The sequence below is a fragment of the Musa acuminata genome, chromosome BXJ1-4 (assembly GCF_036884655.1).
Source record: "Musa acuminata AAA Group cultivar baxijiao chromosome BXJ1-4, Cavendish_Baxijiao_AAA, whole genome shotgun sequence".
NCBI lineage: Eukaryota > Viridiplantae > Streptophyta > Magnoliopsida > Zingiberales > Musaceae > Musa > Musa acuminata.
In genome coordinates this window covers 43,379,557-43,393,028 of record NC_088330.1, presented here as the reverse complement: position 1 = coordinate 43,393,028, position 13,472 = coordinate 43,379,557, and the positions used below count along the sequence as shown (strand labels likewise).

General features: G+C 36.4%; 1 protein-coding gene across 19 annotated transcripts; it reads right to left on the bottom strand.

Annotated features, from left to right (window-relative positions):
* Positions 1-2,040: 2,040 nt before the first annotated feature.
* On the bottom strand, positions 2,041-12,271 carry LOC135671866 (protein IQ-DOMAIN 5-like). Of its 19 annotated transcripts, none has more exons than XM_065180182.1 (9): positions 12,110-12,271; positions 11,890-12,033; positions 9,894-9,927; positions 9,683-9,800; positions 8,449-8,697; positions 6,574-6,801; positions 4,762-4,875; positions 3,400-3,895; positions 2,041-2,536 (listed from the first exon to the last, which is right to left on the bottom strand). In XM_065180182.1, the coding sequence occupies exons 4-9, from the start codon at positions 9,764-9,766 to the stop codon at positions 2,385-2,387; spliced, it is 1,323 nt and encodes a 440-aa protein (XP_065036254.1). In that variant the 5' UTR covers positions 9,767-9,800; positions 9,894-9,927; positions 11,890-12,033; positions 12,110-12,271; the 3' UTR covers positions 2,041-2,384. The 19 variants fall into 19 exon arrangements, with proteins under 19 accessions (XP_065036254.1, XP_065036255.1, XP_065036252.1 ...); XM_065180183.1 differs by lacking the exon at positions 11,890-12,033 and adding an exon at positions 10,974-11,186; XM_065180174.1 differs by having other exon boundaries at positions 2,195-2,539; positions 11,949-12,033; positions 12,110-12,244.
* Between the last annotated feature and the right edge of the window lie 1,201 nt (positions 12,272-13,472).

The window sequence follows — 13,472 nt, the reverse complement described above, 5'->3', positions numbered from 1 at the left end:
ACTAATAGTAGATTAGATGAGATATGCTTAGTGGCATTAGGAGTTACCCTTCACTGCCAAGTGAATGTTGTTGACCTTAGTGACATGCAATTAAAGGTAGTTGTTGGATAACAATGACTTCCTCACTACATGCAAGTTAAATATTAGCACCACTGTTAATTAACTACACCTAATCATGAATTGTGATTTGATGGCAGTCCACATCCAAGTGCTGCCCAAGGAATATAATCAATTGGCTGATAAGGAGAAGCAGATCCCTTCTAATCTACTTGCTCAGTGGCACAAAAAGATAACCTTTTTCATTAACTTGTAATTAAGGGGATGAATTATTGACACAAATCCAAGTCAACCATATCTAAGTTGTGTTTCTTTCTGATGAGGCTACCAATGCAAACTTGCACTTAGGCTTAATCTTCTTATTTCTTTCTTTAAAAGCATTGTCCTTGTTTCCTACTAATCAATAATTGCTCCAATGAAAATGAATGTTAGCTGATAAATCCATAAAACATATAAAAATTATTCACATGATCACACAACATGTATGATTCGATGTGCATATCGATGACTATTTTATTGCATCAATCGAAAATAAAAATATTTGTATGTCTCCTTTACTTTAAGGGAAGTATACTTCCTAACTCAATTTGTATGCATCAAAATTAATTTCATCTCACTAAATAATGTAAGAGTTGTCTCATACTATCCACCAAGGTGATTCAATTTTTAGAATTGTATAGTTTAACGAGAAAAAATAAATATTATTTTATTAATTTCATCTCACTAAATATATGTATATATATAAGCTACAATTAATTATGTGCAAATTTACATTGAGGGATTTATATGGACATAGGATCTGAATCTAATTTGGGAATGCCAAGATCTATATCTAATAATTCGGGTTAAATTCAGATAAATTATCGGACTTGTATTTGTTGATCCATTTGTGGTAATGGATCCTGAATGAGGATCCATACTTGGAATTTTGATTCGGGTTCGGATAGGTTGATAGAGAAAATTATATAAATATTCAGACAATAAGATTTTGAAGCAAACGAATTAATCTAATTGCAAGTTGATGATATATTATTTGAGTGACAGTACAACAATAATTATTCTTCTTCCAATTGATTCAATTCATGGTTGTCACCCATTTGACATTGATTCTTTTGACCTTAACTTGAGAAGCTGACCTTCGAAAGCTTCCGACAACTATAACTAAGTCAAACTGTGCATGAGAACACTGACGTTAACAGTGACATTTATGCTAACACATTAAACTAATAAGCAACTTTTGTCTTTCTTGAACAGTGAGATTGATCAAAACATTTAGATATCGAGAGATTAGAAAAAGGGCAACGAGTAGATGTGAAGGCGTCACTCCAAAGCACCTTAACCAATTAAACAACATTGACATCGTACGAGGTTTTTTATGTATGTTTCAGAGTTTGGAAATATCGTTATAAATTGGTATGCTGTCTGTATTCCAAAGGACTGTGTATGTTTGATTCTCATAAATTTGACATCTCATTAAGAGATTGACCATGGAATGTAATTTTGTATATTAGACCTGTACCAGACCATGACAACTCGTATGAGTTCATTCATATCCATATCCACAACCTGTACTATTATATCATTCTATGAGAGAGGATGAAAAAGAAAAAACAAAGAGACAGAAGAAGAAGCAGGGTATCGTAAAATATAAATCCTAAAAAAGTACCACATTCTGAGTCATGATCTATGATGCATGAGAAACACACAAAACATATAAATCCTGAGAAAGGTATCGTAAAATATTATATAAATTGGATTGAACCACCCAAATAAACTATTCGACATCCCAATTCATTCAATACCACACGGTATGAACCGGTCCGAACAAAACTATATTCTTTATTCATAAGGAAGCATCCCAGGAGATGGCTATTGCTCAAGATTTTATTGAGCAAAGTGCACAGCAAAAACTTGGCGGCTCAACTATGTTAAAATGGTTCTCAGGAAATAGTATCATCTATGAGGGCGATGGCACTCGATACATCCAAAACATAACCATTACATTTCCCACAATTTAAGTGATTCAGAAACATCGACAGCCTCTCGACAGTAGTCATAGAAGTGACCATTACATACTCGAAACACAACAGTAATAAACAGGTACCAAATAATAACACAACAGAATGATCCACTCCTATCATCAAGGACTAGCACCACTCTTCAACTTTCAGCATCCAGAAGATAGAGATGTACAAAGAGTAATAGGACCATTAACCTACCTGACCAAGATCATGTAAAATATTTACAGACGGAGCATTTGATTCGGCAGTGGCAAATCGAAGGATCAGCTGCTAAAACAACAAGTAAAATTAATTCAAAATAGCTTCTCATATCTGCACTTCGGCTCTCTTTGAAGCTGGATCCTTCGGATTCTGATGGTGTTTCGTCTCCGACTTTTGTGCACCTTTAAGGGGCTTCCGAGTTGCTGACCGGTTCACTGCAACTTTATTTGTAGTGGGTTTTCCCATTCCGCCTAAACCTGCTTGATATCATCAGTAACATATTGATATCAAGATCCAAACTTACAAAACAGTTGATTCAGGTTCTGCATGAAAAGCATTGAAGAATCAAACTGATCGAGCCAAACACATAGTAGCCAAAAAGCCAAGCATCAAACAAGAAATTACCTTCAGAGGTTTGAACATCTGTCCTCACTAAATTAAGTTTGAAGTGTTCTTTGCAAGTCGAACCCTTGGTACATATAGGATTTGCAAACTATTCCCTCAAGTCTTTGTATTTGTGTGCCATTCCCTGAATTAGCAAATCACATTTCATGCACACCCCTTTCATTCTTGTAGAAACCATTTTGAAATTCCTCACCTTCTCTCCTGACCCTCATCCCTCCTAGTCTTCTAGATAACTTTAATCCTTTTTTTTTTCATCATTTCATCTAAATTATATCTTTGAAGCAATTTCAAAGGTTCAAGGGTTCAAGGTTGTCGTATCTTTGTAGATTTCAAAGTTACCATGGAAATTTATTGAATTGAAGGAGGTTGATTAGAGAATAGGACTGTCATATATAATTTAACAATAAAAATGGAAATGAGAGTAAGACTCAAGCAATCAAGCAATTTTACCTCTACAGTTACCTTAACCAGAAGCATAGGACTGATACACAAGGCCTTCAACAACTTTTGACACCAACAACAAAACATATTTCTCAGGAACAAAGATAAAACTTAGCAGCCTGATTATCTCAATGCTGATGAATATTATTCAGAAAGGTGGTCGAAAAGGTAAACCACATGCATGTAAACCTTTATATGACGTCTAATTCAATAAAGCCAAATGAATTGCACATTACAACATGCAAGGAGGATAAGTTGCTGGGAACAAGCTTACCACTGTTTGGTAAGGACAACCTCTTAGTCTGTGACTCCAATTGAGAGGGCCGCTCCATTGGATTGCTATAAGATCGAGAACCAAATCTGGATGCTTGAGATGTGGCTTCTCCATAAACCTCCTCACTTGATAGCTTTTGTTTTGGTTTGCCTGATGGAAAAGGAGAAGAAACCTGCATACTGACGGACCGGCTTGATGAAGAACCACTTCCATCAGACACTGACAGTACTGATTTATGGATTAGTGTATTGGAGTGAAGCGTTGAAATGGGTTTCTTGCCAGTGGGTTTGGTCTGAGTTTTGGTACCACTGACTCCACTCTTTCCTTCAGCTGTTCCATTCTCATGAACTTTAACCCCATCTTTAAGACTAATATCAAGGAACCGATTCTCCCATGGGCGAACAGCCATCCATCTCTCCAACCAGTTCCAACCCCAGTTATTATTATCAGGTTCAAAACCTTCAAGTGCAGCTGGCTTCCTGGGACCTGCCTGCCACTAGAGGCAATTGAAGTCAATTCATTGGTTCAACTAATATACAGGATCAGAAAGAAAAGTGTCAAAAATCATAGCTCATAATTCTGTAATTTTAGCATCCTAATGAAACTTGCTAACTATAAATTATACAGTTAATTCTCTAACACAATAATTACTAAAACTATGACTTGTAATGGCAAGTGACTAGATTTAGTATGAAGATATGTTATTCTCTGCAGCAGAGAATGACTCGGTTGAAAATGAAAATTGTTAGACTTCAGAGCCTCTATGGTTGAATAACAGTCACATGACTTACTAGTGAAGGGGCAATGGCTATAAGATGTGCGGTGAGAACCTGCTTGTGAGGGGTAGATAGCTGGGGCATATGAGGGTGGTTAGTCCCACATGAATGAGAGTATAGAAAGTTGGGCTAGATATATTGACATTGGCCCAGAACCTTTTGGGGTAAGCTTTTGATTTATAATGGTGTCCTTCTACCATATTGATACTCTTCCAGTTTTCACTCACTTCCCCTATGAAAATTTCTCCCTATAGAAAAAGATATGGATTTTGTCAGACAAAAAAGACAGAAAGCAAGATTGACAAGGCCAAAAGGAGGTGGGTGTCAGAGACAAGGAAAAGGGACAGCTTTGGTTATAATTAACTACATAACCTGTCATCTTCTTTTCCCCTTATGTGGAAATCAGCAGGAGCAATTTAATAACATTCACTAATCACATCCCAAAAACTTGTACCCCAAAACTAGAACACAAATCATGTATAGCCCAAATTCATGTATTGCCATGATAAAGAATCAGCTTGGCATACGTTTGAACTTCATAATCCAGCTGCCATCAGCATGATTTTATGTAATTATCAGAGGATACCTGATGAGTGAGAGCATATGCCATGGCTCTCTCACGCTTGGCTGCAGCTTCTTGCCTCTTCAACAACTTTGCCTGGATTTCCTCCACAGAGCCAACACTGTCACACCAGCCTTCCTGCATTCAGACCGTAAAACTGAGAATCAGTCAAATTGGCTGACACCACATAACGATAGTTCAATCCGATTTTATAAAATAAAAAGACACAAGCACAAAGCTTTCAGAATTAAGCACATGCTAAACTAATCTCCAATATCATTAGTACAAGTACTATAACAAAAGGAAAAATGGAAGAGAAAAAAAAAACCTTGAGAGAATTAACATGTACTTGAATTAAATTTGGTTAGAAACAAGCAAAACATAATGCCTGCTTACTGCAGGCACTGATTAGTCTTCCGTAGTTAGGTAACTTGTTTAGGAAAATCTGGAAAAGAATAACATAAGAACCTCCCAGAGTATGCCTGAGGCTATATGCAAAGAACAGTAATATCCTAAGATTACATAGTATAGATCCCTATAAGAACTCAAAGTGTGTGCCGAAAGAAATTTGTTGCCAGGCACAAGCAACCAGCTTACTGCTAAAATAAATTCTTCTGTACTTAGGATAATAACAATATCTTTCAAGAGTAAATAAAAAGTTCCAGATAGAAGAGGTGCATACAAGAAATTCAGTCTTACCTGAGGCTATATACTGAAAAAACAGGCAGTATCCTGAGATTACAGATAATGTTCATATAAGACAATATTCTGTAAGTCTCAACTTTAGCCTTTAGACTGACAGCTGTCTTGAAAGAAGGCATTACCACAGCTATATATCGATGTAAGCAGGGAAAGATATACATTATTATGATTTATGATGGTTAACTAGGACAAAGTGTCTCAATCAACCAAAACTTGCTCAATGCTGGGAACAAAGTTACCTAGAATGTCAAACATTTTCGATTGTGATATAAGTGGTGGTATGAGATATATCACTTAGCTTTAATTGGTGTGCATCAAACCATTAGGTAAGATAGTTTGGTCTCATAAGACATCAGTTATACATTTAATTGGATAAATAGTGAAGGAAGTGAAAGACCTGAAAGTTATAAATTCTTTGGTATTTTCTTTATGTTTGGTGGAACATGTCTTGGCTATACAAAACAAAAAAATGAATGCAGAAAAGGCCATAAAGCTAATGGTGTATACAAGTAGTGGCAGGCAATAAAGTGCATAGGTCAGGAGGAGTCTCGATTGTGTTTTAAACTTCAAATACTTCTTAGAAGTTTTCTTGCAGTTTTTAGCATTAAAGGTCAAGATTCAGATAAAGTACTGCAAGAAACAAAAAATTTATAGCAGGTTAGTTTAATTTCTCTTTGCAGTTTGTCAATACCATGCAATATCCAAAAGTTAGTGATGTCTGTGTTCAAGTCTTCAAGATCCATTCCAACCTCAAGCAATGCAAGTTTCAGAAATTGAAAGCCATTGAAAACTCCTAATACATAAATATGGAAAAACATTGTGGGCAGATATAAAACTATCATCATTAGTTCATTACCACCAATCAAATGGCATATTTGCGGGACAATATTAATGTACACAACTCATTAGTAACAAGTATAAACATACAATATAGCACACAATAAAGTAATAGAACCATCTGATCAGGTTACTTGAGCCTACGAGCATTAAGGCTATGAAAAGAATAGAGAAAAGAAAATATGTTTTGCCATTACTTACCTTGACAGTTAGTGAAGCCTGGTACATGAGAAAGGACAAATGTAATTTGATCCTATTCAAAATGTGGCTTTTGTGCTTAGAAAGTTTGCAGCATACCTCTATTTCTCTAACACGAGCTTCATATGGTTGCTGTTCTTGAACCTCTTGACGCCCCATTTGACTTTCCAATGCCATGCGAACTCGTCTAGCTCTTACACGAGCCTGCACCCTGACCAGAGCTTGCATGCAGCGAAGAGTTATTGCAGCTTGTTTTCTCACAGAATGGCCCCTAACAAGGGCCTGTAATCTAACTAGCCCTTTTAGAGCTCGTAAAGCTCGTCTGGCCTGAAGATGATTCCCAGCAGTCAAAAATCAAATTACAGTTTATACACAGAATATATTGGGAAAAATGACATAAATTTTTTGAATGTCACAGCCGATCTCATTTAGCACTGAATTTTTCTTTCTTAAACTACAGGTTCTCCAATAATAGGCTAAAAGCAAATGCTGGATGACTTGGGAACAAAATCAACAACTGACCATCCACATTATTATCATTGTCATAACAATCAGCATCAGTGCTTTTCACCAATAATATGAAGTCAACTATACAGCACAAATCAATTGAGAGGGCTACATGATTATGACTGGCAGTCAAGTTGCCACCAAACTTCTAGACAGACACCCTAAAAGAGAGGCCAATTTAAAACCTAAAAGTGGCTATCCTTTTGGTTCATGTTTAAGCTCACGCAACCAAGGAGCAAGTAAAGCTCATCTAAAGATGAAAAAAAGAAGACAATAATTGTTGCTATAAGAACTAATGTTCATTTCAAAGTCAAAAAGGCAACAAGCCAACAGAACACAACCCCTTTTACCTAGGTCTATGGCAAATGAGAAATCCTACATCAGCGATCGAGATGGTCCAATCATCCACACGTCATCAGAATGTAAACATAAGTTCAACATAAGCTATCACAACCTTTTTCAGAAAAACGGGATTCAAGATCTCAGAAAATTCTCTTTTCTAAGTGTAAAAGAATATTCCTGGTTCTTTCATTAAGCACCAACTTGAGTATGAAAACATAAAAAGTAGTTCCCAGAAGCTTATACATTTTTATAGAAGTGCTCAACTAGTATCAGTTTAAAAATTAGAAAAAACAGGATTTCACTATCAAGAAATATCTATTCAGTTTCTTAGTTGACATAAAATTATGGTACATAAATAAATTTGAGGGCTTAGATGTCTCAACATTTACAAGTTCATTGATCTTAAACCTGATTCATTATGTTGCAAAATGCAAGATAAGATGGAAAAGGAACTGGATTAATTACTACTGTTAGCTACATTTATAATATCTGAACTAAAACAAGCATCCATGTCACAGTTATTAGTCAAAGCCCAATAATCCTAATTGGTAACTCTTCATAACTAGTCAATGTAGATAATTTTTGGCCTGTGCTTTAAAGTTTCAATTCACAACAGCATATAAATGTCTCCTCTGGGTTGACAATGACTATAACGCAACATCTATTTCCTTAATTTATGGGATTGTCTTAGACAACAATTGCATCCGCAAGCTAAAGCTTTAAAGTGTAAATTTATGGAAGCAGATAATTGTTTCCTACAAGTTGACGAGGAGTTCATTGCAATCCTCTTTTAGTTGACTTACCAAAGATGACTATTTTGCCCAGATAACAATTGCATACACAAGCTTTAATCTTGATGAAATGTAACTTACTGATGTTAATATGCTGATTTCCTGATTATAAATGTTTATCAATAACACAAAGTTTGTCACATGAAACAAATACCGTTCACTCCTAAAATTGGTTCAGTTCACTACCTGCATGATTAGTTGTTAGAATAAAGTTGTACCTCCTATTTTTATAATTCTGGGTACTAAATTAAGAATTATACTAACATACGCTATCTGGAAGCAACTTGCTAATGGCAACCACACCATACCAAGTCTGAAGTCACTACTAGCATACCAGGAATGCTCGAAAAGCACTTTGAATAACTGTGGCAGCCCACCCCTCTCTAATGCTCTCTTGAGTTTGACAAGTCACTTGTCTGTTATTTGATGTGGAAGGAGAGGAAGTGGAGTTTGAATTTGACTGGATGTTGGCATCTCCAGCCATTGGAGCAGTTCCAGGAGCATACTCGTCTTCTGTCTTAGCGCAATCAAGACCAACAGAGTTTTTCTTCCGGCCTTGCGATTTATCAGCAGAGGCACTTTTCTGCAATCATCTCAGATTGAGATAGCTGAGATTAAGTGTATGCACAGACAGAAAAAACAGAAAAATATCTTCAAAGAAATTTAAACCGGGGGAAGAAAAGCAGTATAGTATGCCAGAGATATTATTATTTTAGGCTTTTAGCATAATTATTGTGGCCAACATTGACAATCGGGACTTCCATATTAATTAATTACAAGGAGTTGGCTATACTGATTGCTTTCCATCATATAGATTTATCTATGGTTACTCACTGTAATACATTGATTTGCCATATTATAGGTTGATTCCAGTCAACACCCTGCCCATCCTTACAAATAAAAGTCACAATCCAAGAGGCACAAAATGAAGTGTGTTGCTAGTGTGACACACATTAACTTCAAAGTATTACCTTATATAAAAGTTTTTTAACCTTTTGAGAGTCAGCAAACTATTAAGTGTGAACAGGCTGATATTGATATAATCTGGCCCAGATTTTCAGTCTATAATCTAACCAAGCTTGAACCAAGAATAGTGGTGTAAAAATTGAGCCTCATCTGAGCTAAGAGAAAGGTCCAGTTCATCTGATTAAAATTGTTGAATATATAGCTATGTTGAGAGCCCAGCTCCAAGCACATTTGAGAATATCAGGCTAATGCAATGCTGGCCAAATGCTAAACAATGTGCCCGAGCCAGTGTTTGGTTCTGATTGTGCAGCCAATATATTTATAACTCCATACCTAACACAGTGCTCATTTTTCTAGGCTTGGGACCAAACAGATTAAAAAGGGTAAACCATAGCCTATGTTACTTCACATAGATAAGTCTGGAAACATCTCCAAGATCAAAATATTGAGGTAAGCATGTCAAAGAAATCAGTGCTGTGGTAAAAGATGGTCAAAGATGTTTCAGGTTTCAAGGTCAGTCGAGAAAAAGTAAAAGATTATAATGCAATTGTCTTGAAACTAGTATTAAAACTTAACAGACCAAAAGAAAAGAAATTACCCACATTTTCATCATTTTCTGGATGCTGAAACTTTTCTTGCTTCCTTATGCCAACCAATGATCTAAACCATTTTGCAGAAATTCCCATGATCTCAATCAGTTAACCTTCAGATGACACTGACCTGTAAAAAATTGACAACAAAATTAGGACATAACCAACAGTCACTATTATCGTTTTCCAAGGCACATGAAGGATATGTGAGGAAGAACAATACCAATTCATAGAGTCTTAATTAGGAGACCATATGCCTACATAAAGTGCAGAACCAATTAGGAGTACAAACTGGCAAAATTATTACAAGAACTGCATAATCATTAAAAAAAATGCAAATTGCAAATTATATATGACAACCTGGATTCTTCAAGCTGAAATTTATTTACTGGCATGTAAACCAAGATTGTCCAATCAACATTAAACTTTAGATTGGCGCTGGGTATGAACTAGGCTAAAAATCAGAATTCATCAACAGTCTCCTAGAACCAATTGGCAATTAGCCAAAATTACCTCAAATCAACCAGGAATTGATTGGAGATCAGTAAAAGCTGACTGGTTTAGGCTGATTTAACAAATTCTCAGGGTGTTCTAGGATTGATAAATAATCCCCATTTGGCTGAATGTACCATGAAACCCACAGGAAAATAATATCATAATTCTCCATTCTTATATCTAACCAAAACTAATATTGGAGATAGCTAAGGCAATACCATCGAACAACAGTGGCATCAAAATTGCCCTGAATGGATGCACTAGCATTTTGTAAAAAGTTAAACATTCAATGTATTTTCCCAACTATAAATAATTTTTCTTGGATTAGAATCATCAGTATTTTGGAGAATCAAGTTAATTGTGCATAATTGTTACTGTGGCTATATGTGATGCAACCAAGTTTAGGTTCAGGTTGGGTTTATTTAAGCTTAGGTCTATGATCGTGTCGTTACAGATAAGATTTAGACTTTCCATTTTCTGAATTTTTTGTTCAATTTATTACAATCTTGTTTACCCATTATATTTATTCAAATTGTAAGTGTTTTTGGGCCTTCTTGAGTTGATATAGGATTCTTGAAAAGCAAGCAACTAGTGTAATGCTGACGCACTGTTAAGGACTAAATATTAGTCAGAGGCTGCTTACTTTTTCTCTTGTCAAGTCATCTCAATAAACTCCGAAACCTAAACCAAGTAGGATGGCCATCTCAACCCCTCTGAGATGTAGCTTATACTAGCCTTCTCAGTCATGCTACAAGCATTTACAATGTGGTCATATCTTAAAGGGAAGATTTCTTCTATTTAAGGATACCTTTCATCCCTTAGCTCTTGAGGTGCATTTTCTTCTTTTCTGATAACCAATGGCATGTACTGTGACAGTGTTGACATAAGTCACAGCTCAGGGACATGGCATGAATCGAGATGGTCACAGGACTTGGGATCAGCAGTTGTGTGCTTCTAGATGCACACCAAATCCAAGATTCATGACTAAAACTCGCACATAGAATTCCGCGATGCAGCATTTCTGTTTTCCAACAGCATGAAGAACAATATTTTTTAATTGAATAAAAATCCGATTTGTGGTTATTGAGGTTCTACTTATTGAGGAAGCTTTAAATGCACATGATAGATCCACCGATAAGGGCGATGACATCCGGGTGGTTAGATAAAGAAACAATTAGAGGAAGACAGGATCAGAAGCCTGAAAGCATGACAGAATTATCAGACAAGTCCACATTACACGAGAAATTTTCAGCGAGAAGACCAAAGAAACTGCGAAGCGATCACCAGATCCAAGACAGGTGTAATGGGTAAAAAGACAAAAAGTTGTAAGAAACCAAATAAGTCTACAAATTAAAGTTGGATACCCCAAGTGGCACATAATCAAGTAGGTAAACAAAGATTCTATCGGCTCCACCTGGAGAAATCAAATCAAGCACAACTTACTAGAGGTTTGTAAGGATGTGCAGATGAGGAGAGGAACAGTAACTCCGAAAGAAACTCTTGCTACAGATAATGCTGAATCCACTCAGAAGCATCCCAAATCGGAACGACCAAATCACTCCAGAACCAGCAAGATTCGATTTTAGCTCGCAACTGGCACTTCACATCACTCATCTAATAAGGAACCAAAACCCAAGCTAAACCCCCATGTTTGAAGCAAAGAATTCCCTCCGAGGAGTAAAAAGGGAGAAGGAAACACAGAACACTAGGATCAGCCGGAGTACCGAGACGATCCCACGCGGCCCCAATGTCAGCCATAAAGAAACGGGAAAGAAGATCCCACCGACGGAGGGGGCAGAATCCAGCTATGAGACCCAATTAGGCGGCAGCAGGGAAGAAGCGGAGGGGGATCAAACACGAGCGCGGATCTGACCATAAGCGAGTCAACACAAAACCCAACAGTAAGGGGAAGGAGGGGGAGGGAGACTCGAATCCAGAGCTCACCTCGGGAGATCGATTCCAGGGACGTACCATCTCTGATCTCCTCCTGGTCCTCGCTCGAACTTTTCCTCCTCCCCCCTTTTGCTTGTGGCCGGCAATTTCCCCTGTCGCTCAGCGTCGATCTCGCTTTCGTTTCTTTGTCTTCTTTCGGCTCTCGTCCTCGGTCCGGAAGTCGCAGGTGATCGTTTTCATTCGGTTCGAGGATTAAAAATGTCCGAATACCACTTTTCATTTTCATCCTCTACAAAGGAAGAGTCTTACATGTACCCCTGGATAATGTACAAAGTTGCAAACTTTACCTCGGTAAGACTTGAAATTATAAAGTTGGGATCCAGAATTCTACCTCGTTTAAGAATGGGAATTGATTGCTGTAATTGAAATAGATATATATACATACGATCATTCGATTACCATAATAATAAAAATATCAAAGATATTTATACATTGATTTGATTTTTATTAACCATAATGATAATTGGTAGCGGCTAACTGAGGTTAAAGAGAAGAGGTATATACGAAAGATTGCAATGTATGTATGGAAGGACGTATATGTTATAATAAAATTAATATGGAGATATTTGCTATTTCCAACATTTAAAAAAATAAATACAGTAAATTCCCGCAAATGCATACAAAATTTTCCAACTACGTGTCGCTTCGCGTAACCATCACTGAAGACGTGGCAGAATTATATTTGCTAGAGGTAGGCACGGAGCTCCGAGCATCGCCACGTGGAGAGTAAGCGGATAAGTTAAGATTGACTCGCGAGAAAGGAGATAACACAAGTACTATCCATGGTTGTTCGATTGTTACTCCATTCTCTACCCGCTTCAGAAAGCGACGGCCCATAGAAGGGACCCATATGAATAACATCAGTCCCAAAATCACAAGTCAGCCACCTGCTTGGGTACGTGTTAACTTGAATATTTAAGATATTATTAATATTCTTAGCATGGTAATGGTTGAGTGATGATAGGAGAAATAATTATCTTCAATTAAAGCTGCAGTCAAGTCAATAGAAGAAGATAAAGTGCCAAATTTGAGCAGAAATATTTTTGTATTTATAAAAATATTTTGATGTTATCATTAATGATACTTCTCTCTCAACCACTCAATTAAGAGTAACTATATTAAAAATTCACTGGACACTAATCTTTGTGTAGGTCAACTCAAATCATCTCAATCTTCACACTCAAACAAGTGAAGTGTTTATAAGGAATATTTATTTTTTATTTATTTTAAAATATTATAAAAAAATTAAAGTTCGATAAACATATGTAATAGTTAAATATAGATTAAAATACTAAAAACCATATTAATATACATAAGTATAATTAATACTTATTTACTACAGTAATATAATAGA

Excerpts from the sequence above, each read along its gene's own strand:
- LOC135671866 (XM_065180179.1), bottom strand. The coding sequence starts at position 9,766 with ATGGGAATTTCTGCAAAATGGTTTAGATCATTGGTTGGCATAAGGAAG. Across the intron at positions 8,698-9,682 it reads ATCCAGAAAATGATGAAAAT|AAAAGTGCCTCTGCTGATAA; the intron begins GTGGGTAATTTC and ends AGATGATTGCAG. Across the intron at positions 2,540-3,399 it reads GTTGTCCTTACCAAACAGTG|CAGGTTTAGGCGGAATGGGA; the intron begins GTAAGCTTGTTC and ends GATGATATCAAG.